The 26,209-nt window shown below is 38.2% G+C and overlaps 1 protein-coding gene across 1 annotated transcript in view; it reads left to right on the forward strand.

The window, feature by feature from the left end:
* The window catches only part of AKT3 (AKT serine/threonine kinase 3), a 266,553-nt gene that overhangs the window by 108,465 nt on the left and 131,879 nt on the right, over positions 1–26,209 (forward strand). Inside the window, exon 2 of the mRNA XM_068985636.1 lies at positions 14,000–14,125. Within this exon, the coding sequence (XP_068841737.1) occupies positions 14,000–14,125 (126 nt within the window). The remainder of the gene's footprint in view (positions 1–13,999; positions 14,126–26,209) is intronic.

The raw sequence follows: 26,209 nt of genomic DNA on the forward strand, positions 1-26,209 counted from the left end.
TGGTAACGAATCCACCTGCCAATGCAGGAGACATAAGAGATGCAGATTTGATCCCTGGGTCAGAAAGATTGAGCGACTGAGCATTATTCCATTGTAGATATTTTGATACACACACACATGCCTGCTTGCTAAGTTGCTTCAGTTGTGTCCAACTCTTTGTGACCCCATGGACCATAGCCTGTCAGGCTCCTTTGTCCATGGGATTCTCCAGGCAAGAATACTGAAATGGGTGCCACTCCCTTCTCCAGGGGCTCTTCCCAACCCGGGGATCAAACCTGTGTCTCCTGCATTGGCCAGCAAATTCCTTACCACTGAGCCATCAGGGATGCCCTGTGCGTGCGTGCGTGCTTCAGTCATGTCTGATTCTTTGTGACCCCATGGACCATAGCCCACCAGGCTCCTCTGTCCGTGGGATTCTCCAGGCAAGAATACTGGAGTGCGTTGCCATGCCCTCCTCCAGGGGATCTTCCCAACCCAGGGATCGAACCAGTAACTCATGTGTCTCCTGATTGTAGGTGGATTCTTTACTACTGAGCCACTGAGGAAGCCCCCAGGAAAGCCCTACAATGAGCCAGATGTTCTATGTGCGTTACAAATAGCAATTTATTTCTTCTTCACTACTGTTGTCCCCACTTTCCTAAAGAGGAAGCTGAGACACAGAGAGATTAAACAGCATGCCCAAAGGCACACAACTAGAGTAACAGAGTTGGCATTTGAACTCCTGTGTGTACTCTGTAAAGTGTTGGCCTCAGTTTTGAAATCTTGAGTAGCAGGGCAGAGTAGAATTTTGTTGATTGCATTAGATATTTATTCAAATCTCAACTTTGTTCTGTACTTGTTCCTAGTGTCACAGAGCCTCAGCATGGCTATCTGTGTCAGGTTAGGATGCCGTCACAACAGTCTGTGCGTGCCTATAGGAACAGGTCTCTTGTGCCTAATACCTGAGCAGAGTGGTTGGCTCAGGATATTCAACCTGAGCACAGTGCTTGGCCCAGGATATTCAAGTGTCCTTGCCTGCCTTACACTCACCACTTAGAACTGTGATATGAGTCTCAGTAAGTATATCGCCTAGGGAAAGCAAAGGAGAGAAGAGAGAACTTAAAAAAGACCATGGATTCACCCTCAGAATAATAGTTTGTGATTTGATGCAGTGCAATTTTTGGGTCCCATGCTATTGGAAGTAGGCTCCTAAGGTGGCTCAGTGGTAAAGAATCTGTCTGCCAGTGCCAGAGACGTAAGAGATGCAGGTTCAATTCTTGGGTCAGGAAGATTCCCTGGAGAAGGAAAGGACAACCCACTCCAGTTTTCTTGCCTGGAAAATTCCATGGGCAGAGGAGCCTGCCAGGCTACAGTCCATGGGGTTGCAAAGAGTCAGATCCAACTGAGTGACGGAGCTCACATGTGTGTAGGTTATAGGTTACATGCTATGCTATTGGAAAGTTCCTGTAGCAGTCTTTCCATTGCCGAGAGTCTAAGATAAAACCTGATTCTATTTTGTTGAGTTTTGTTCTATAAGGCAGTGATTTTAATACAGCGGTGGGAAAGTTGAATCACATGAGGGTTTTTTCAGATGATACAGCCCTCCTCCTGATGAGCAAGCATGACCACCTTCTCTGCCAGCTCCCTATCCCTGCCACAGTGAGACACTGTTATTGTTGTCTGTTCTATCCATCAGGTGTATTACCACAGAAAAATGGATTGAGCTATGCAGGGTTGTGTTATAGTGGGATTTCCATTTGAACGAGCTCTTGTGACATGAATGTAGTCCCTGTTCTGCATAGTGGTAGGTTTATTCATCCATTCAGTTAGTGGAAAACGCCAGCCTTCTCCGTGGTAGGTGCCAGTGGTACATGTAAGTAGGTTTGCAAATAGGCTCAGTCCTTCCATGTTTGAAATTCATTACAGTTATTCACTGCAGTGCAAGATATTACATTGATTTTAATACAGAGAAAATATGATGTGGTGAAATAGAAAATACATACAGTAAGAAAATTGTAAAAATTTCCAATGAAGCCTTTTTTAAATTGGTCCATTTCTTTGAAATAGTTAAAAATCCTGTTGGCCCTCACTACTCTGTTAAAATACTGCAGGAATGACTGTATGTTTAATGTAGTGTGTGGAGTTGGAGTCTTTTTCCTATAATGCAGAAAGCAGATTAAAAAGAAAGCTTTTTTTTGCTTTTGCAATCTACACGGGCGTAAATGTAAGCAAAATAATAATTTAGCTCACATTTAACCCAGCAGGAAGCTGAGTACAGATTGAGTAATTCTCCACAACATATCTACTGCTATGTAAACTAATCTCACGGTTTATTCTTCATTAAATTGCCAAGATGCTGTTTTTCTGTTGGCTAGTTCCTATATGTGGTTTGTTTTCTCTCTCTCCTCCCCATTTTCCTTGCTTTTCTCTCACATTAAAGCTTTATACTGTAACTCTATTAAGATATTCTTACATTTATAAGAATAATAAGCATCACATTTTTGGCTTACAGTGTAATGTTTCCTAAAAACAAAGGGAGCCAGGATTTGATTAACTAATTTACAGAATACTATGAAACAAGTACCAGACTGTTAAAGGTAGATGGTAATTGTGCAATTTTCTGGATAACAAAAGAAAATTATAAAGTAGACGAAGTAGTGGCAGACTTGGCATTCTGAGATCTGAGAGAAGCTGGCATTCCAACATCTTGCGGTATTCAGTGCTTAGGGACTTCCCTCATGATTGCTTCAGCTTCAAAGCAGAACATGGACCCCAGCCTTCTTTAGGAAGTAGATATGAAAACTACGCTTAATATAAAAATGACAAGTTCATGCATTATGCAGTGGAAGAAAAATTTCTTGACTATAATATACTTTGAAAATAATCATGAAGGAGCATATGTGGTAAAACAGGAATGTGGGTACATCTGGAAAGCATTTAAGGCATCTTGGAAGCAGGATGCAGAATCACCAAAATTGTAAACATCTTCCATCTGGCCAGTTACAGTGGTAATGTTGACCAGTACCAGAGCAGACAAATCTCTCATGTGACCTCGTGAGATAGTCAGGCAACCTGGGTGAGATGATCATAAAGATATGAATGCTTTGCAATATGACCTCATTAATCAATACCATACAGAAAATTACAAGAGAAAAAGATACTGCATCGATCAATACTATACAGAAAATAATGAGAGAAAAAGACAAGCCTTGAAATGTGCAAGACTAAGGTGTTGTTATAGGTTATGCTGGATGGAGGTTGTATCAATAACTGTATAACTGTGCTTCTCTGCTTGTATTGTCATGAGGCTTCAAAGAGGAAGGGGCCTCATTTTGAATTAACACAGCTGCAAACCTGGATTAGCACAGTTCTTTTGCGAAATGTTCAGGGACCATGTGCTGCTCCCAGTCTCTTCCCCATAGTAATGCTTCAAACAGCAAATACTGAGCACTTTTTTGAATGGGCACTTAGGTTTCTATTTGGAAATAACCAAGACATAGCAGGTATTACCATCCCTCACTATGACCTGCTGAAGTCTTAAAAATGATTATAGAAATGGAAGAAGTTTTCATTTTGAATTTTAATTGCTCAATCATCTGCTTTTCTCTAGCTCTTCCCACAGCTGCCTACTAAAAGCCATATGAGGGCAGGCACTATGCCTGTATCATTCATTGCTGCATTCTCAGTGCTTTTGTTTTTAGTAAGTATTTTGACACTAATTATTTCTAAATGAGTTGATCTATTAGAAGCCCATTTCCCCCAGTGTTAAATAAAAATATTTAAAGAACCTTATTCTTTGATTTGGGATGCTCATTGGCCAGTAGCTTTAAACTCAGAACAACTGAGCTGGGCAGGAGTCATTAATTTCTTCCCAAATGGCCCAGTGGTAAAGAATCCGCCTGCCAAGAAGGAGCCATAGGAGACAGGGGTTTGATCCCTGGGTCAGGAAGATTCCCCTGGAGGAGGAAGTGGCAAACCCACTCCATTATTTTTGCCAGGATAATCTCATGGACAGAGGAGCCTGACGGGCTACAGGCCATGGGTTCACAAAGAGTCTGATGCGACTGAGCACAGACAGATGCAGACAGAGGCACATTTTGCAGATATCACCTAATTTCCAGAGTCTGACAATATCCAGAGCTGGTTAATGGCTGTGTTTTGAAGAGAGTGCATAGAGACACCATAGAATCTTAAGTTTTAATTTGCTCAAGGGCAAAAAGAAAGAACATCCTTGGAAAGGACTTAATGAAAAGGGGAAAGATAACCTAAAAATTTAGGTTTGCAGGAGAAGGAAATAAGTCAACATATATAAGTGCAAGAGCATTTTCATTTATTAACATTTCAGATTATCCCTTGTTGAAAAATTGTTATGCTAGCTCACTGCAATGTAGGTATTATTAAAAATTCTTTAAGATTATTTTCAAGACATCTATGAAATGGGATGGTGATAATTTCAGTGAGGGAAATATTTCTTCTACTCCCTCAGGGATAGAAATAGGGCTTTTTCTTAGAACTAATTGGAATGTGATACTTGGATCTGCTATGTAAAAACGTAACAGGCAATTTTAAGAACTGCAAATATTGTATTATGTTTATCATCATGTGTTTCTTCAGTAACTATATTTAGTTATAAGATATTTATAATATAGCACACTATTATGAATTATATATTCAGTATTTATTTGTTTATAGTGCTAATATTTATTTATGAAAATCCACTAGTGGAAAAAAGATTCTGCTGTGTTTTCTTTTAGGTAGTTCATATGTGTAAATTTGGTTGGCATCTGTCAACAAGCAGCAGAATATTTATAATATTGTGAACCATAAAATTAAATAAATTTTATTCTGAAATAAACATTAAACTTCTTTTGGTCTTAGGTAAAAACTGACTCATGAAGACTTTTATTTAAGACTAATAGTTTCTTAAAGTTATGTACATTTTTATTGAAAGCTGTCATTTTTTGGCTTAAAGCACTTCTTTGAAATTCTTAAACTATTTGTATTTTCATGGTACTGTGCCCTATGTTTGTCATTTAATAAAAATAATTCAGGGACCTAAGACTTTGGCTTTTTTCTTTGGAAGAGTAGTTACTTCTGTGGTATTCTATCCCTATCTTAAAAAAGAAGTGAAAGTATTAAATCAGTGTTGTGTTTTGACACTGGATAACCTTTTTTATTTCTTTAGATAGGATTTGTTTTATATACCTGAAACTAAGGAGACTTTTTTCTGTTGATGGAGTAAATTTATTGCTGATTGCTGCCTGTTGCCTCAGTTATGCAAATACTCCTGAATAAGTGCTATATTGATTAGTAGACTATTTAATGTGAGGTTGTAGCTGAATTGTAAATGATACTACAATAAATGATTGTGGCTTCATTTAATAATAATAATAATAATAATCTAACATTTGCCATATATCAGGGAATGTTATAAGTCCTTTTTATGTCCTTCCAAACCCTTTAGGTAGGCACTGATTCTCATTTTTCAGATTAGGAAACTAGCTTTATGAGGAGTCAAAACAGTAATGCCTCCTTCCTGATATTCATGTGAGAATGCCTTGAGCCTCTTTGTTATTAGTAGGAAATGACTAGCTTTTGAAGCTTCTGTTATAACAAGCATGAGTGACCATTGGTATTTTTAAAACCTCTATCACCTATATCTATTACAGAAACCAGAATTTCAATTTATTTTTAAGAGATTACAAGAAGTAAATTATTAAGTAAGGTAAGAACGTTGGCAAAAGTCCAGAATCTAAAATCATAACTAAGTAAAACTGAACTCCAGTAAACAGCATCTTCCAACCCTGCATTTCATAAGTAGGATTCTGTTTTTATCAGAGTGGTGTGGATTTTCCCCTCTGTATGTGTAAAGTATTACTAACTTTGAGTCTCTGTAACACTTATGCCAATAACTTAATCAGTAGGGTTTTTGTTGTTGTTTCAGTTTTCGTTTTTTTGTTTGTTTCTGTAAACAAGCCTTTGGTTGTAGTGTTGAGAAGCTTCATTTGTTTTTTAGGTGTGCTGTAACAAATTACAGAAAGTTGGGTGGCTTTAAACAACAGACATTTCTGACTGTTCTGGAGGCCAGAAGTTAGAATTAATATATCGGCAGGTGTAAGCAGTGGTTATAAGTTAGAATCTAGGTGTAAACCTTCCTGCAAAGGCTTTAGAGGAGAGTCCATTTCTTGCCTCTTCCAGCTTCTGTGTCTTCAGTTAGTCCTTTACTTGTGGTGCATCTTTCCAGTCTCTGTCTCTTTTTTTCACACTGCCTCTTCCGCTTCTCTATGTGTCAAACCTTCTTCTGCTTCACTTCTACTTGTAATTGGATTTAGGGCTCACCTGGATAGTCTAGGATGGGCCTTCCCAGGTGGCTCAGTGGTAAAGAATCTGCCTGCCAATGCAGGAGACATGGGAGATGCAGGTTTGATCCCTTGGCTGGGAAGATCTCCTTGAGGAGGAAATGGAAATCCACTCCAGTATTCTTGCCTGGGAAATTCCATGGACAGAGGAGCCTGTGGGACGTGATTGACCATGCATGCACAGATTGTCCAGGATGAGTTTCTCTTTTGAAAAGCCCTTCTTCTCAAATCCTTACCTTAATAACTTCTTTTGCCAAAGAAAGTAATATTCCCAGTTTCCAGGGATTGTTGTTGTTGATCAGTCACAGTTGTGTCTGACTCTGCGATGCCATGGACTGCAGCACTCCAGGCCTCTCTGTCCTTCACCATCTCTGGAGTTTGCCCAAGTTCATGTTCATGGCATCAGTGATGCCATCCAGCCATCTCACCTTCTGATGCCCTCTTCTCCTTCTGCCCTCGATCTTTCCCAGCATCAGGGGCTTTTCCGTTGAGTTGTCTGTTCTCATCAAATGACCAAAATAGTAGAGCTGGAACTTCAGCTTCAGCATCAGTCCTTCCAGTGAATATTAAGGGTTGATCTCCCTGGTTTGATCTCCTTGCTGTCCAAGGGACTTTCAGAAGTCTTCTCCAGCACCACAGTTTGAAGGCATCAGTCTTTGGCATTCTGCCTTCTTCACTCGCCAGCTCTCACAACCGTATATGTGACCACTGGGAAGACCATAGCCTTGACTCTGTGGACCTTTGTCAGCAGAGTAATGTCTCTGCTTTTCAACACATGGTCTAGGTTTGTCATCACTTTCCTTCCAAGAAGCAATCATCTTCTGATTTTATGGCTACTCAACATCTGCAGTGATTTTGGAGCCCAACAAGAGGAAATCTGTCACTACTTCCACCTTTTTTTTAAATATTGAGTTTTAAGCCGGCTCTTTCACTCTCCTTCACCCTCAAGAGGCTCTTTGATTCCTCTTCGCTTTCTGCCATTAGAGTGGTATCATCAACATATCTAAGTTGTTGATGTTTCTCTCGCCTGTCGTGATTCTGGCTTTTAACTCATCCAGCCCGGCGTTTCTCATGATGTACCCAGAGTATAAATGAAGCAAACACAGTGACAGTAGTCAGCCCTGTTGTACTCTTTCTCAGTCTTGAACCAATCAGTTGTTCATACAAGGTTCTAACTGTTGCTTCTTGACCCGCATACAGGTTTCTCAGGAGACAGGTAAGATGGTCTGGTATTCCCAAATAAGACCTTTGCACTGTGTGTCATGATCAATACAGTCAAAGGCTTTGGCGTAGTTAATGAAACAGATAGCTGTTTTTCCGGGGATTAGGGTGTATACATATATTTTGGGGTCACCATTCAGTCTACTACAGAAGTCAAAATATCAGAAACTTTGTTAGAAAATATGTTTCGGTATTGGTAACAGCGTACTTCAAAATATACAAAGCCTCCAGCCAATGAGTATGAATGAATTGGAAACACCCATTAAGGCAGATAGAAAGTTATGATAGACATCTTGTCTAGGTGTGACTGTGGTGCTTGCTGAAAGTTAATCATGACAGTGCATACACATTTTGAATCTATATGGATGGGTATCTATCTGTTGAACAGTCTCTTCAGAAAACTTGGTACTCCATAAATGCTGCTGCTTTATTTAATAAGACTTTCTCCCCATTATAACCAGGCTGTCTTTTAAATTAGTTGAAATCTATGGGCTATGAATTTAAAAAGTATGATGCAACTTCATTTTAATGCAGGAGGTACAAACTTAGGTGTAAATGCTATGCTTAAAAGATAAGATGTGATTAACTTTTGTTGTTGTTTAGTCACCAAGATGTGTCCAACTCTTTTGTGACCCCATGGATTGTACCCCCCCAGGTTCCTCTGTCCATGCAATTTCCCAGGCAAGAATACTGAAATGGGCAGCCATTTCTTTCTCCAGGGGATCTTCCTGACTCAAGGATGGAGAACCCGTCTCCTGCATTGGCAGGTGGATGCTTTACCACTGAGCCACCAGAGAAGCCTTTTATCTTAGTCTGTCTAAAAAAGAATGGTGGCAGAGAGGGTTCTAGGAATTTAGCCGCTATGAAAGCCAGGACTTTTTGGCCATATTTTTAGAGCAGACTTAGTTGTGCCTTATTTGAACTGCCTAAGCTGAGTCAGTTAAGAAGGTGTTCCATGAGCAGCTGGTTTTCTTGGGAGTCCCAAGGCTGCAGGAAGAATTCTGCTTTGCTGTCAGTGTGCACAGTGTCTTTCCAAACTATTGGGAAAAGCTGTAACTTTTAACAATTCTTTTAAGCTAGGAATATTATCCTTCTTTTGTACTGGGTCTAGTACATAGCAATAAGCTTACTTTTTTGTTTTATTGATACCTTATGAGTTTGTGTCCTCTGTAAGGCCCATTTCTCAAAAATGAATATTTAATTAGACCAACACGTCATGCTATTACATGAGCTTTAATTAAGAATGTTTATAGGAACCTATAATAAAGGATTCGCTTTCAGGAAATACTTATAACCCTTCTCCAGATTTTAGTGGGGATCAGAAATCTGGTATAATACTGGAACATAAGCTTTATGAGTTAGAGGCCATTATTTCTGGTCTGCTACTGTGTTCCTAGCACCTAGGATAATTTCTCAGAAAGTCGATTCATATTATAGATAGAAAATGATAAAATGAAAACTACATTCAGGAGTCTTTATTGAAAGTTTGGGATACACTGTTAGCTTAGCATGACAGTACAGTTGTTGGTTAATGGAATCAATTCAAAATTAGTAATAAAGTTTTGTCAGAAATACTTAATGTTTATCTAATGAAGAAGGGAAATTTTGACTTCAGTTTTTCTTCTGGGTAAATGACTATCACGCTCTTCGAGTAATAAGTGTCAGGGATGCATAATAGACTTATTTTTAAGAAATTTCTGTTAATCAAGTTCAGTTCAGTTGCTCAGTCGTGTCCCAACTCTTTGCGACCCCATGAATCACAGCACGCCAGGCCTCCCTGTCCCTCACCAACTTCTGGAGTTCACTCAGACTCGCATCCGAGTCCGTGATGCCATCCAGCCATCTCATCCTCTGTCGTCCCCTTCTTCTCCTGCCCCCAATCCCTCCCAGCATCAGAGTCTTTTCCAATGAGTCAACTCTTCGCATGAGGTGGCCAAAATACTGGAGCTTCAGCTTTAGCATCATTCCTTCCAAAGAAATCCCAGGGTTGATCTCCTTCAGAATGGACCGGTTGGATCTCCTTGCAGTCCAAGGGACTCTCAAGAGTCTTCAACACCACAGTTCAAAAGCATCAATTCTTCGGTGCTCAGCCTCCTTCACAGTCCAATTCTCACATCCATACATGACCACTGGAAAAACCATATCCTTGACTAGACGGACCTTAGTCGGCAAAGTAATGTCTCTGCTTTTGAATATGCTATCTAGGTTGGTCATAACTTTTCTTCCAAGGAGTAAGCGTCTTTTAATTTCATGGCTGCAGTCACCATCTGCAGTGATTTTGGAGCCCAAAAAATAAAGTCTGACACTGTTTCCACTCTTTCCCCATCTCTTTCCCATGAAGTGATGGGACCAGATGCCATGATCTTCGTTTTCTGAATGTTGAGCTTTAAGCCAATTTTTTCACTCTCCTCTTTCACTTTCATCAAGAAGCTTTTTAGTTCCTCTTCACTTTCTGCCATAAGGGTGGTGTCATCTGCATATCTGAGGTTATTGATATTTCTTCCTGCAATCTTGATTCCAGCTTGTGTTTCTTCCAGTCCAGCGTTTCTCATGATGTACTCTGCATATAAGTTAAATAAGTAGGGTGACAATATACAGCCTTGACGTACTCCTTTTCCTATTTGGAACCAGTCTGTTGTTCCATGTCCAGTTCTAACTGTTGCTTTCTGACCTGCATACACATTTCCCAAGAGGCAGGTCAGGTGGTCTGGTATTCTCATCTCTCTCAGAATTTTCCACAGTTTATTGTGATCCTCACAGTAAAAGGCTTTGGCATAGTCAATAAAGCAGAAATAGATGTTTTTCTGGAACTCTCTTGCTTTTTCCATGATCCAGCGGATGTTAGCAATTTGATCTCTGGTTCCTCCGCCTTTTCTAAAACCAGCTTGAACATCAGGAACTTCACGGTTCATGTATTGCTGAAGCCTGGCTTGGAGAATTTTGAGCATTACTTTACTAGCATGTGAGATGAGTGCAATTGTGTGGTAGTTTGAGCATTCTTTGGCATTGCCTTTCTTTGGGATTGGAATGAAAACTGACTTTTTCCAGTCCTGTGGCTACTGCTGAGTTTTCCAAATTTGCTGGCATATTGAGTGCACCACTTTCACAGCATCATGTTTCAGGATTTGACATAGCTCAACTGGAATTCCATCACCTCCACTAGCTTTGTTCATAGTGAGGTTGTCTAAGGCCCACTTGACTTCACATTCCAGGATGTCTGGCTCTAGGTGAGTGATCACATCATCATGATTATCCGGATCGTAAAACTCTTTTTTGTACGGTTCTTCTGTGTATTCTTGCCCCCTCTTCTTAATATCTTCTGCTTCTGTTAGGTCCATACCATTGCTGTCCTTTATTGAGCCCATCTTTGCATGAAATGTTCCCTTGGTATCTCTAATTTTCTTGAAGAGATCTCTAGTCTTTCCCAATCTGTTGTTTTCCTCTATTTCTTTGCACTGATCGCTGAAGAAGGCTTTCTTATCTCTTCTTGCTATTCTTTGGAACTCTGCATTCAGATGCTTATATCTTTCCTTTTCTCCTTAAAAAGCCCTGCTATAAGCCACATAAATATTTTTAATTTCTTAAGATTCGTTTAACAAGGTGATAAAAATTTTTGTGGTGATATTTTGTGTCTTTCATCTACACATGTAAATTCTTAGTGGTTGATAGGAAATTATTCTTAGAATTGAAAACTTGACTTATTTCTTTTAATTACACATTTTTAAAAGAATGTATTTAGTACTCTTAAAAGATAAGGAGAAATCTTGTGTAAGAAAAAATGATGTTTTCCTGATTTTTTTCTTCTTTAAAATTTACAAAATGGATTTATTTCATTTTATCTTTGGTATAGTTATTAAACTGTTACTATTTAGCTTATCAAAGTTATAGCATTTTGTACCAGTACAAGTTATTGTTTTAAAATAACATTTGAAATATAAATATAACGTCACTGATTAGAAAACATCTCATGATTTTAATTTTTATATAGGAATACTTAAATAGGAATAGAAAAATTAAACAATAAGTACAGTTAAGAAAGGATCTGTTTGCTTTTTTTAATGAGAACTGTGGGTTTATCATTCTGGTTTTATAAATCTGGCCTGTGTTTATTCACATTAGGGCCATATTTTTAAGTAAGTTAAAGTTATGAGTGGTGTCAGGTTTCCCTTTTCCTTAATTTTTTCTCGTATGCCTATACACTTCGGGGGGAAGATGTTCGTATATACAGTTATTCATTTAGTAAGTTATTTTTGAGCATCATCAAGTGGCAGGCACTCGATTGGGCCCTTGGAGTGTATCACTTTAAGAAAAATGAAGTGACAGTATTTATTTCCATTGGTTAAAACTGAATTTTAAAGCAAAGAGTACAATTTTGGAGAACATATCTGTTGTCATGAGCTGCAGAGCTTCCCACTGCTTACTTTCCTGATAGGATTTGTAGTGGTACTGAATGTGATTGTGTAGTGAATTGTGTCAGTATTTGCAAGATCAATATAACCTGGTGGACCAGTGTTTCCTAAATGAACAGTGTGTGCTGTTAGAAAATCATGCAGTGTGTAAAAGATTCATTCAGTGTGAAATACAGACCCAGGGATTTCAAATAGCAAAGTACAGAAAGTTCATTGATAGTGGTTTCAAATTCCACATTGCAGGCAACCTTTTAGAAAATGACTGCTTGTCAAATGCTGGTGTAGTATCAAAGAAAGACATCCATAACTATCTGAATACTCATCCCTTTTCCAACTACCTGTCTGTTTGGGCTAGATTTTTAAAAAATACTTCAATCAAAAATATATTACTTTAACAGTTTAGATGTAGGAACAGATAATGAAACTCTGTCTTCTTTAAAGGCAAACATTAAAAAGATTTGCAAAGATGTAAAGCAATTCAGCTCTTCACCTTATTTTGTTTTAGAAAATAAAACTATTGTCATAAAAATATTAATGTTGCATGCAATGAGTTTATTTTTTTACTGTTAAAGGAGGTAATAAAAATCTAAATTTTCTCCTTTTCAGTTTCTAATACAGTAAATATTATAGTTGTAATCTACATACAGAAAAATTCATTGGCTATATTTAAGTATGAAAAATATTTAAGGGTGTAAAGAGGTCTGAGGTGAGAATTTGGAGAATTGCCGACCCAGAGGAATGATTCCACATCTGAAATACATGTCAGGGGTGAGTTTATGGGAAAACTCATATTTTATACAATGAGACTGATATGAAACAGTAAGGAAAATATTTTTGAGCATAAAAGTGATATCATCAAAGCAGTACATAAGGACATTAGAATTATCTGGAGATGATAGATGCATTATGATGGAAGAGGGGCGAGTAGAATGGGAGAAAAGTCACAGTGCATTAGCAGAAGGGCAGATGTAAAGTGTTAGGGCATCTTAGGTTGTCTAAGTAAGAGAGACTTGTGAAGTCAGTACTGACTTAGCTACTGATGAGAGGGAACAGTCAAATGTTAGGTTTGAGCTTAGATAGCTGATGTCAGGAGAAACTGATTTGAAGGGAAAGCTGCACTGCTTTCAAAGTTTTGTAGTACTGTGATTAACCACTTGAGATTGAAAAGCCAGATAGAAATATTTAGTAGAGAAGTGAAAATTGAGACCAGGGAGCTTTCCAGCTCTTAATGTATCATGGAGTGCGTCTGTTGCTTAAAATTAAAAAGAAGTGTAAAGTAAGCAAATGGTGATCTTGATGCTAAAAATTTATATTTTGGTAGCTAGTTGATAGCTTGTATCAAAATCTGATAGAATATACATTTATTGACTATTGTGTGCTTGGGACTAACCACATGTTCTTAGTTCTTACATTTATGTGTATGAATGTGTGTGTGGTTTTTAAGCTCTATTAACCCATGTTTTTTCATTTCCTTGTTTACAGCATTTGTGCAGTTATTTTCCTTTTAATAATAGAATGTTGTTTAAACAAGTTATGCTCAAGGTTTAAGAATGAAAATAGACGTTTTCCCTTTCTTTTTAAAAAATGACACGATTAGTTGTGGAACATGGAAGAGAAACATCTATTTCGTGTCCCTCTTATGATGTGTTTTTCATTGAAATTCCTTGATACTGTGTGTATGATTTATTTACCAAGGCTTTTTAAGATGACTGAAAATATGCTCTAACAACCATCTGATATGAAAAACTGAACAAAATGTGTACTCAGTTGAATGATTCTCTGAAGAAATAATGGTGCAAATGAATTATCAAAGTGTGAAATCATTAGAAACAAAACATGTTTGGGTTTTTATTGAATCTTAATTGCAGGCTTATGTATTTCCTTTTGTAAGCTAAGTTAAAAGAAAATTGCCTATCTAAATTTTTGGAGGCCAGTGTTGTAGGACATATATTGTACCATAATTTATTTTTTCACATAAAAGCTGCTGTTCATTTTTCCCCCAGCATTAACATGCATGCTTTCCTCATGTAGGAGAATATATAAAAAACTGGAGGCCAAGATATTTCCTTTTGAAGACAGATGGCTCATTCATAGGATATAAAGAGAAACCCCAAGATGTGGATTTACCTTATCCCCTCAACAACTTTTCAGTAGCAAGTAAGTTAATTACAATTGTTGATTCACCTTGTATTTATTTATTTGTATGGCTGTATGTGTCAGATACTTTCAGATATGTGAAAAACCTATGAAAAAGTTTAGGTTTGTTCTTAATTGCAGATAAATTTTCAGTTTATATAGAATTTCAGTTCCTTAGCATTGGAACTGAAAGATTCCATGGATTATTATAATGTGTGGTCTTATATAATCCAAAATAGTATAATTTTTTCATAGTTAGAACTTTGTGATAAAAACCGTTCCCCAGGTACATACCTCAAGGTTTTCTTTAAAATGAAAACAGAGACCTTTGAACTTGACTGCTGGATTGAACTTGGTTGTAAGATATTGCAGTTCTTAGTGCACCTCTAATCGAAGTTTCCTGTCATGATCTTAACCGTTTTGATTGATTGTATGATAAGAAACAAGTGATTTACCTTAAACATTATTTTCTGAGAAGATTTTGTTTGTGGTAAATTTTTCTTCCTTACAAATATCTAACACTATTTCTTCCTTACAAATTTCTAAATAAGTTTGTAATTTAAACTTATTTAGGAATTATATATTTTCTTGAAAATAGCCAAAAATAAACTGAAAGATGATGATGATGATGATAATGGTGATTATAATTGTTATAACAAGGCTTTCAGATTGTTTTAACTGCTGATTAATCAATGAAAGGGGTTTTCTGTGTTAATTCAGGAGTAAAACATTTTAAAGCATAATATTAAGTTAAAATAAACTTGCATAAGAGATAAAGTTTGTGATAAAATCTTTAACTAGACACACCATTCTTAATTTTGATTTTGATTGTATGCTGCTGCTGCTGCTAAGTCGCTTCAGTCGTGTAGGACTCTGTGCGACCCCATAGACAGCAGCCCACCAGGCTCACCTGTCCCTGGGATTCTCCAGGCAAGAACAGTGGAGTGGGTTGCCATTTCCTTCTCCAGTGCATAAAAGTGAAAAATGAAAGTGAAGTGGCTCCGTTGTGTCCGACTCTTCGTGACCCCATGGACTGCAGCCTACCAGGCTCCTCTGTCCATGGGATTTTCCAGGCAAGAGTACTGGAGTGGAGTGCCATTGCTTTCTCCATTGATTGTATGCAGTTATCTGTTAGTCACGATTTGGAAAGATATGAGGGAAAATTGAAGCAAAAATCAGTTAAAAAATATAGCAGCATCAGAAAATTGAAAATGATAAAAATTCTCAAATGTTATACGTGTGATTTTATCATTATATAGCGCCACAGTCTTTTTTGGGGGGTACTTTCAGTTTTTTTTAAACAATACGATAGGACAATAAACCAAAAAGTTTGTGAAATCATTTTAACTAAAAAAAAAAAATCTCTTGTTTATGTAAGTGGATTTTTCCATAGGGAGTGTCATTTTTTTTAAAGTGAGGATACTGTTATATTTGTGTATTAAGAAAATACTTTTGTCTCTACCAAATGGCTCATTAGACACTTACGGCTTTCTGTCAGTAGAAAATTATTTTAAAAATCCTGTTGTCAGTTGAAATAATACCTTATATTTTGTATTGACTTACGAATACATTTTCTTTCTAAAGACATTTTGGGCAAGCATTTACTTTAAAGTGATAGAAATTGGCTTTTAAAACACTAGCAGTGTACATTATCATATCTGACCTAAAGCCAGTGTGGTTTCTTAGTTTGTCTATTTTACTAGCAAATGCTATTATTGGTTTGTCTGAATTTATAAAGTACAGAACTCCTGTATATGCTGATCAAAATGCAGCATTTTTTGACCTTATGAAATTTCACACCCCAACAAGTTTAAAGACATACTGTATGTCACAGTCTGCCAACATCTGCTCCGACACTTCCACTGGCAGAGGCTGAAATAAATGCTACACTCTCGAGGAGAGAGCCTATTTAGTGACTGACAATCAGCTTATCCATGAAATCAATATTAGTTGGCATCTGTAATCTTGAATAATCAAGTAGTTGTGGATAGTTAAATTAATAAGTGAAGTTATAGACCAGCTCCTTAATTTTGGGAAACATATGAATAACATGGATCTTACAACAAACAACTGTCTTAAACTGATTGGTTTTAACGCCTGACTTATTGCAGTCATAAGTTTGCAATAATTTGTTTTTGTCAAAGTCGTGTCTGACTCTTTGCAACCCCATGGACTGTAGAGTCCATGGAATTCTCCAGGCCAGAATACTGGAGTGGGTACCTTTTCCCTTCTCCAGGGGATCTTCCCAATCCAGGGATCGAACCCAGGTCTCCTGCATTGCAGGCACATTCTTTAGCAGCTGAGCCACAAGGGAAGACCAAGAATACTGGAGTGGGTAGCCTATCCCTTCTCCAGTGGATCTTCCCGACCCAGGAATCTAACCGGGGTCTCCTGCATTGCAGGCGGATTCTTTACCAACTGAGCTATCAGGGAAGCCTCCTTGCGATAATTACCTGAGATAGTAATGTGTAGTGAAAAGGGCCCTAGTTGAAGAAGTAGTTCAAATTTAAGCTCTACCCAAAACCATGAGTATGACCTTGGGCAGGTCGTTCTCACACTCTCTGGTCTTTAGTCCCTTCATCAGCATGGTGAGGACCCCTGAATGAATTTGTAAGGTCCCCTTTGTCTCTAGCTTTCTGTGATTCTGTGAGGGAAGTTTGAGCAGGCCATTGAAGAGTGAATGGTAATGAAATTATTATGAAATAGAGGACAAGACTATTCCAGGCAGAGGGTAACGAGGAATGTTTTCGTGAGGTGTTAAGGAACAGTAAGAGCGGAGAGAGATACTCGGTAGTCTCCCACTGGTTCTAGCTGTCTTCGACATATGACAGAGAGGCGCTAGGAGCACCGGGTGCAGCACACTCAGGTTTGTTGGGAGATGTGATACATACATATGTGTTCCATTCATGGCTACGGTGTGCCCCCTAGCTTTCTAGATAATTAAAATATGGTGCTTGAAGATTAATCTTTGTGAGTTTTAATGGAACTTTACTAAAATAGGCTTTTTATTTGTATGAAAATAATAAAGTAAGAGAACTAGATGGGACTTGGTATTGATCTTTCCATTCTTCATTAAGTTTCAGATTCCTTTTCTTCTAGTTCAAAATTTCCCCAAAGATGTCTTTATACTAGTTGTTTCTACTTTTCAGTCCAACGCAGTCTAACTTTTTTATTTGCTTGATAAAACCACTTTTAGTAAGTTCTCCAGTGACCCCTTAATTGCTCAGACTAGGAGACATTGTTTTTTTTTAGTTCTTTTCCTGGCTTTACATTTGGGGGACATTTTATAGTTTTGATCTTGGGATGATCTCTCATTGTTTTCTAAGATGCTTTTCTTTCCTGGTTTTCTTGGTTGACTCATTGCATGCATTTGGATATCTAACTGGGTTCATTCTCACTTTGTACTCTCTCCCTGGATGGTTACATTCACATTAGGGTTTCAGTTACTCCTAGTATACAGCTTGCTCCCACACTTATGTATCTTCAGGGCAAGCCTCTTTTCTGAGCATTAGATTGCTATCTTTACTATATTCAGCTGACTACTGGACATCTCTACCTAGATATTTTTGGAGGCAACAAATCTTAAGCTGAACCAAAGATAATTTGATCAACTTTTCCCCCCGTATTCACTACCTCAGTTCTGTCTTGAGCAGAAACCTGGATGTATTTCATGCCTTTTTCCCCCCTCATGTCTTCATCTTACTCCCAATTTATTTCTAATGTTTCCGGTCTTGCTTCTTATTCCTTGAAAGTATTTCCTTCTCTCTCATCTCTAGAATAGGCCCTCATCATCTCTGCTGTACATTTTTACCTATAGATCTCTGCCTGTAGTTTCTACCACTCATGTTCTTCCTTCCCATGAATGTCAAAGTGATCTTTCTAAAATTAAATCCTAACTATGCTGCTAACCTGTGAAAGCCCGGCCCTAGATCTTCATTTTATCCTGCTGGATAAAGTCCAGATTCCTTAATATATCATGCAAAAATCTCATCCTGGCCTCTGCTTCAGCTCTTTTCTTGTCTCTTTTCTGCTGTCCATTTACACTTTGGCAGTACTGAACTGTTTGTAATTTCCAGTATAAACTATTATAGCATTTCTACTCTGAGCCTTTATGCTGTTCCCTCTGTCTTCTATTTGCTGGAATAGTTTTTTTTGTTTTTTTTGTCCTTTAAGACAATTCAGATTTAAATCCCCAGCCTCATTCCTTGCTAAATTCTTCCTTTCTGTTCTTCACAAAGCTGTTATCTTTTGTTGTTAATCATGTTTCTTGGTTGTCTTGTTCATGTGTATGTCTTATCCAGTAAACTGTGAGTTATTTTAGGGGAAAGAGCCTAGTATTATAAGATCTTTATATCTCACATATCTTAGTGCCTATATCTTAGGCACTAATAATGGGTTTTGAATGCATTTCTGAAAATATCTAGTCCAGATTTTTCCTTTTGAGATGAAAAAAAAAATGAAGTCTTTGAAAATTCAGTGATTTTTAAAAAAATTAATTAATTTATTTTATTTGGAGGCTAATTACTTTACAGTATTGTAGTGTTTTTTGCCAAACATCGACATGAATTAGCCACAGGTGCACATGTGTTTCCCCATCCAGAACCCCCCTTCCACCTCCCTCCCCATCCCATCCCCCAGGGTCATCCCAGTGCACCAGCCCTGAGCACCCTGTCTCATGCATCGAACCCGGACTGGCGATCTGCTTCACATATGATAATATACACGTTTCAACGCTACGCTCTCAAATCATCCTACTCTCTCCTTCTCCCGCAGAGTCCAAAAGACTGTTCTTTACGTCTGTGTCCCTTTTGCTGTCTCGCATACAGGGTCATTGTTAGCTTCTTTCTAAATTCCATGTATATGCGTAGTATACTGTATGGGTGTTTTTCTTTTTGACTTTCTTCACTCTGTATAATAGGGTCCAGTTTCATCCACCTCATTAGAACGGATTCAAATGCATTCTTTTTAATGGCTGAGTAATACTCCATTGTGTATATGTACCACAGCTTTCTTATCCATTCATCTGCTGATGGACATCTAGGTTGCTTCCATGTCCTGGCTATTGTAAACAGTGCTGTGATGAACATTGGGGTACACCTCGGTGTGTATGCCCAGCAGTGGGATTGCTGGGCTGTATGGCAGTTCTATTTCCAGTTTTTTAAGGAATCTCCACACGGTTCTCCATAGTGGCTGTACTAGTTTGCATTCCCACCAACAGTGTAAGAGGGTTCCTTTTCCTCCACACCCTCTCCAGCATTTATTGTTTGTAGACTTTTTGATCGAAGCCATTCTGACTGGTGTGAGATGGTACCTCATTGTGGTTTTTATTTGCATTTCTCTGATAATGAGTGATGTTGAGCATCTTTTCATGTGCTTGTTAGCCATCTGTGTGTCTTCTTTGCAGAAATGTCTGTTTAGTTCTTTGGCCCATTTTTTGATTGGGTTGTTTATTTTTCTGGAATTGAGCTGCAGGAGCTGCTTGTATATTTTTGAGATTAATTCTGTGTCAGTTGCTTCGTTTGCTATTATTTTCTCCCATTCTGAAGGCTGTTTTTTCACCTTGCTTATAGTTTCCTTCGTTGTGCAAAAGCTTTTAAGTTTAATTAGGTCCCGTTTGTTTATTTTTGCTTTTATTTCCATTACTCTGGGAGGTGGGTCATAGAAGATCCTATTGTGATTTATGTCAGAGTTTTGCCTATGTTTTCCTCTAGGAGTTTTATAGTTTCTGGTCTTTAGATCTTTGATCCATTTTGAGTTTATTTTTGTGTATGGTGTTAGAAAGTGTTCTAGTTTCATTCTTTTACAAGTGGTTGACCAGTTTCCCAGCACCACTTGTTAAAGAGATTGTCTTTTCTCCATTGTATATTCTTGCCTCCTTTGTCAAAGATAAGGTGTCCATAGGTGCGTGGATTTATCTCTGGGTTTTCTAGAAAATTCAGTGATCTTTTTAAGGTTGCTTTACTAGGTGGTGGTAGTTAAGTGTGTGTCAGTCACTCAGTTGTGCCCGACTCTTTGTGACCCCATGGACTGTAGCCAGCCAGGCTCTGTCCATGGGATTCTCTGGGCAAGAATACTGAAGTGGGTTGCCATTTCCTTTTCCAGGTAGTTAAGCATCAAGATTAATTCATATTTCTCTGCTGTCACTTAAGTGTTATCTCCCACTCTGTGCTCCCCCAGTTCAGTTCAGTTGCTCAGTCATGTCCGACTCTTTGCAACCCCATGGACTGCAGCACACCAGGCTTCCCTGGCCATGGGTTGTTCCTCCAACCCCTCTTCCATTCCCCACCTCCATTCTATGACATTTTCCCTACCTAGAGCTTTGAGATCTGATTTTGGGTCAGAATTCCAACTGTTAAATTGCTAGATATCCTTGGCACGCATAATATAAGTTCACCAAGGCCTATAAAATGTGGATAACAGTATTTGACCTTTATCCTTTTTTTGATGGATCAAATATGAACTATATTGGAAATTGTCTTCTAAATATAATACACTGTAGAAATGTAAGCAAAATAATATTTTCTCCAAGAAAACTGTATCTCCTATCAGAAATATGGTTAGGTAAATTACTAATTCCCAGTATTCAAAACACCAAGATCATGGCACCTGGTCCCATCACTTCATGGTAAACAGAAGGGGAAAAAGTGGAAGCAGTAACAGATTTTATTTTGGGGGGCTCCAAAATCAAATCATTGCATACAGTGACTGCAGCCATGAAATTAAAAAACACTTGCTCCTTGGAAGGAAAGCTATAACAAACCTAGACAGCATATTCAGAAGCAGAGACATCACTTTGCCAACAAAGGTCCGTATAGTCAAAGCTGTTTTTCCAATAGTCATGCACAGATGTGAGAGCTGGACCATAAAGAAGGCTGAGTGCCAAAGAATTGATGCTTTCAACTTGTGGTGTTGGAGAAGACTCTGAGAGTCCTTGGAAAGCAAGGATATCAAACCAGTCAACCCTAAAAGAAAATAACCCTCAGTATTCACTGGAAGGACGGTTGCTGAAGCTGAAGCTCCAATACTTTTGCCATCTGATGCGATGAGATGACTCATTGGAAAAGACTCTGATGCTGGGAACAATTGAAAGCAAAAGAAGGGGTAGCAGAGGATGAGATGGTTACATAGCATCACTGACTCAATGGACCTGAATCTGAACAAACTCTGGGAGATAGTGGAGGACAGGGAAGCCTGGCCTGCTGCAGTCCATGGAGTCGCAAAGAGTCAGACACTACTTAGCAACTGAACAACAGCAGCAAATTACTAATTATAGATTGAAATTTATCTTTGCATAGGAAACATTGCATTTTGACTGAAAAATAATATAGGATACATACAAGACTTGTTGCAAAGCTCTTTTCAAAGTACATTGAGCACAATAGCTTGTCTACCCAGATAATAGTCGTGATTCCTGACATGTTGACAGTTACTAGCTCAACTCAAAAGTGGATGCAGTTGCTTAGTGGAGAACTTGAACATTGCCCATGTCTTGAGACTGATCATACTTTTGACCTAGTCCTTCCTCCTCACCACGGTGGGAAGGGAAAAGTGCCAGCCTGTGTCCCCAGGAGTATCTACTAGAATTCTGCCTTATTCTGTGATGCAGATACTGGCCCACTCTGACAATATCCCTTTCTTCTCTGAAACCTTTCTTCTGTCTCTTTTCGAAAAAGAAATTGGTCAGCATTTCTTAGGCCAATTTTAGAAGTGCAATGACCTGTTTACTCACTAACCTAATCTACTTCTGCTACTTGAAAGAAAGTAAGGGTGTTAGGGGACTTATAGACTCTGAGATTTTAAATAAATGTGTAGAAAAATCGATTGATTCCTACTAATGCTTTCATTGTGTTTGTTCATGGGGATAAAGACTTAGCTTATGACTTGATTCTTAGTCTTATATATGATAAAAAATAGTCTGTAGAAAGCAACTCTAACCCTATAATATATAAATACACAAGGATTATTGGAGATAAGGAAATTAATGCTGTAGAAGTTGAGAGACTAGATAGAAGTAAGTTAGGATGACTAGAAAAGAGCCTGTGGATAAGGCAGGGTTAACATGCGCCTAGAAGGACAGGTGATATTTAGGTTTTTGGAAGGAAGAAGACTTTCTCAGTGAGGTTAACAACCTAAGCAAAAATGAAGTCTGGAATTAAAGAGTAGCTTGTTTGTAAATAGTGTAAACAATATGCTAGATGGATAGAAAGTTTTTATTGAAGGAAAAAACTCTTAAGGTTGGATAAACTATAATCAGACTGTGCAAGATCTTGAATACCAGTTTGATTTTTTAATGGAAACCCATTGGAAACCATTGGAGGCTTTTGAGCATTAGGTATCCATATCAGTATTTGAGTTAAAAAGAACTTATATGGGGTTCAGGATTGGGAACTCATGTACACCCGTGGCAGATTCATGTTGATGTATGGCAAAACCAATACAGTATTGTAAAGTAAAATAAAGTAAAATTAAAAAAAAAATTCTAGTCAAGAAAATGAGAAGACAAGTCACAGACAGGGAAAAAATATTTGCCAAAGATATTACCTGGTATAGAGCTGTTAAAGAGAATACTCAACAATAAAAGAATAAACTACCTGATTAAAAAAAAAAAGAACCTGTATGGTTACAGTTCTCTTCCTCTTCTGCATAGTCCTCTTCCTCTTCCCCACCATAAGTGAGCCAGTCAGCAAGGCACTTACATGTTTTCCCTACTTTTCAGTCTTAACTGCTGTCTTCCTAGTCCAGTTGGATTATTATGATCATCTCTTAATGATTATCTCTTGCCTTCAAGTATTCTCTGGAGTATTTGGAAGCAATACATAGGATCTTCAAAAAGAATCTTCTTTGGCAAATGCCATTTTGCTCAGGAGAATCTTAAGTTCTCTCCATTTTCACAAGAGGAAGATGAATTTTTTTCTTATTTATGTTTATATGTGTATATGTAAGTATTCCTTTTTTTCTTCTGTTACTCCTCAATGTTGCACATGTTTTTTGGAAACAGATTAGTAGATTTTATTAAGTTCAACTGGATGTGAAATTCCTAATACTGTTTTTGTTTTGAGTGATTTTTTAGACTATTTTGTGTACTTGATCACTGGAAGACTTGTTTTCTCTAATTGTGTTCAGATTTTTAAGAAAATAGAGTTATATCTGGTACTTGGATTATCTGTCTCTCTATGAGGAATGCCTTGAAAGAAAGTGAAAGTCACTCAGTTGTGTCCAGCTCTTTGGGACCTCATGGACTATATAGTCCATGGAATTCTCCAGACAAGAATACTGGAGCTAGTATCTGTTTCCTTCTCCAGGGGATCTTCCCAACCCGGTGATTGAACCTAGGTCTCCTGTATTGCAAGTGGATTCTTTACTGTCTGAGACATCAGGGAAGCCCAAGAATGTTGGAGTGTGTAGCCTATCCCTTCTCCAGCAGATCTTCCCGACCCAGGACTTGAACCAGGGTCTCCTGCATTGCAGGCAGATTCTTTTACCAGCTGAGCTACCAGGGAAACCTGGTATGCCTTACTTAAAAATTAATTAATTACTGTAAATTTAATCAAAATTTCTTCCTGTCTTTCATTTTTATGGATACTGTATTCATATATTTACAAACCTTAGCCCATAAACCAAGTTTAGAATTAGGAATGTCAAGAACCTTTTTAAAAAATCACTTTAAAAGGATGTAGTTTTTAGAAAATTTTGAAGAATAATAATGCCATATTTAGTCACATATTTCCTCCTCCTCATTGAAATCACACTTCAATCTGATTTAAAAAAATTTTCCACAGAATTTCTACTCTTTCGTTCTTTTTTCTACACTGTACAACAAATGTGCACAAAAGAAAATGTGTAATTCCATTTTAATGGATATGACTGTGGCAGTTTAGAATGTCACATCCAGCTCCTACATATGAGAACGGTCTGTATCACTGAAATATCTCATCAATTATATGTCCTTTATAAATGTAAATTTATGTATCACTTGAGCTTCCTGTTAAATAATCTCATGATTTTACTACTTCCTTCATTATAATACTGCAGGTGAAGTGCTCAGATTTTGCTTAGAGCATGTGTTTTTCCTGGTAGCAGCTCTCATGATTTCTCACTCCTCTTTTCTGATTTAATCTGGGGCTTCTCTGGTGGCTCAGAGGGTAAAGTGTCTGCCTCCAATGCAGGAGACCTAGGTTTGATCCCTGGGTCAGGAAGATCCCCTGGAGAAGGAAATGGCAACCCATTCCAGTATTCTTGCTTGGAGAATCCCATGGATGGAGGAGCCTGGTGCAGGGGTCACAAACAGTTGGACACGACTGAGCGACTTCACTTTGAGAGCTAATCTGTTTAGTTGTAGTCTTTACCTTCTCAGTTTCATTCATCAGACTATAACTTAGTATGGGGTCTTATGTAGAATCGAGGGAAATGATAAACTTCCAGAGCATAATCACTGTGTATACTCATTTAAAAAATGTCTTCCAGTGTTTATTATAAGATCTGATATGTTAGAAGATCACAGGACTTGGAATCAGAAGACCTAAGTTTGAGTCTTGATTCTGCTGTTTTACTAACTCTGTGACCTTGGGCAAATCACAAAACTCTCCTGATCTTCATTTTTCTTAGCTTTAAACATGAGGTTATATGCTGTTCAGGATTAGGGTGGGGTTAAATTAGATGATATATGTGAAAACACTTTGTAAATTATAAATGCTAAAATACAAATAAAAGTAATAAAATAAGAATATGCTCAGTAATATTTGCTTCAATTCAGTCGCTCAGTCATGTCCGACTCTTTGTGACCTCATGAACCGCAGCACACCAGGCCTCCCTGTCCATCACCAATTCCCGGAGTCCACCCAAACCCATGTCTGTTGAGTCAGTGATGCCATCCAACCATCTCATCCTCTGTCGTCCCTTTCTCCTCCTGCCCTTAATCCCTCCCAGCATCAGGGTCTTTTCAAATGAGTCAACTCTTTGCATCAGGTGGCCAAAGGATTGGAGTTTCAGCTTCAACGTCAGTCCTTCCAGTGAACACCCAAGACTGATCTCCTTTAGGATGGACTGGTTGGATCTCCTTGCAGTCCAAGGGACTTCAAGAGTCGTCTCCAACACCACGGTTCAAAAGCATCAATTCTTCGGCCATCAGCTTTCTTTATAGTCCAACTCTCACATCCATACAAGACCACTGGAAAAACCATACCCTTGACTAGACAGACCTTTGTTGACAAAGTGATGTCTCTGTTTTTTAGTATGCTGTCTAGGTTGGTCATAACTTTCCTTCCAAAGAGTAAGCATCTTTTAATTTCATGGCTGCAATCACCATCTGCAGTGATTTGCTTAATTGAATTAAATGGCAGCCATTCCCCCCTTTCCAGTTAAATTATTTTGGAGTAAGGTGGAAACTACTCTATTGGGTTTTCTTTAAAGATGTTGCAAGTTTTAAGTAGAACCTATGTACAACTAGCATCACTGACTCAACGGACATGAATCTGAGCAAACTCCAGGAGATAGTGAAGGACAGGGAAGCCTGGCATGCTGCAGTCCATGCGGTCTCAAAGAGTTGAACATGGCTTAGCAACTGAACATACACATCTACAACAAGAGTGAAATTGAGAATGACTCCTCTTATTTGGTTTGGGGGAAAAGTCTCAATTGTATTTAATGCCAAAGAGTTTGTCTGTAGAGACTGGTCTTTCTTACAACTAAATAACATGTGCTAGACCCCTGAACCATGCACATGGTCTCCTTCTGGAAAATGAAGAAGAACATCACTGCAGTTGAAAAGGCAGCACCATTGGACTGACCTCAGAGGACCTGGCTGCAGACCAAATTCTTTAATTAGAAGGTCAAGTCAGAATTGTTTTGTTTTCTTAATAAAGATAATAACATCCCCAAATGTCTTTCTGACTGTTTAAGAGGATCCTTTGGTTACTATTCAGTGGGGGAAATTTTCACATTAATTTGGTTCTTCCGTTAGATAATTACTTTTTTGTAAGATGGAGTGTGCAGTGGGACTTGTTTTTAATGGAAGGTAGTCAAGGAGTGGTCACCTTCAATAGCCTATATCAATGTGAGGAGATCAAAGAGGTCCCAGGGGAACCAAGTTTCCTTCCTCCCTTCCTG

Source organism: Capricornis sumatraensis, chromosome 14 (genome assembly GCF_032405125.1).
Source record: "Capricornis sumatraensis isolate serow.1 chromosome 14, serow.2, whole genome shotgun sequence".
NCBI classification, from domain to species: domain Eukaryota; kingdom Metazoa; phylum Chordata; class Mammalia; order Artiodactyla; family Bovidae; genus Capricornis; species Capricornis sumatraensis.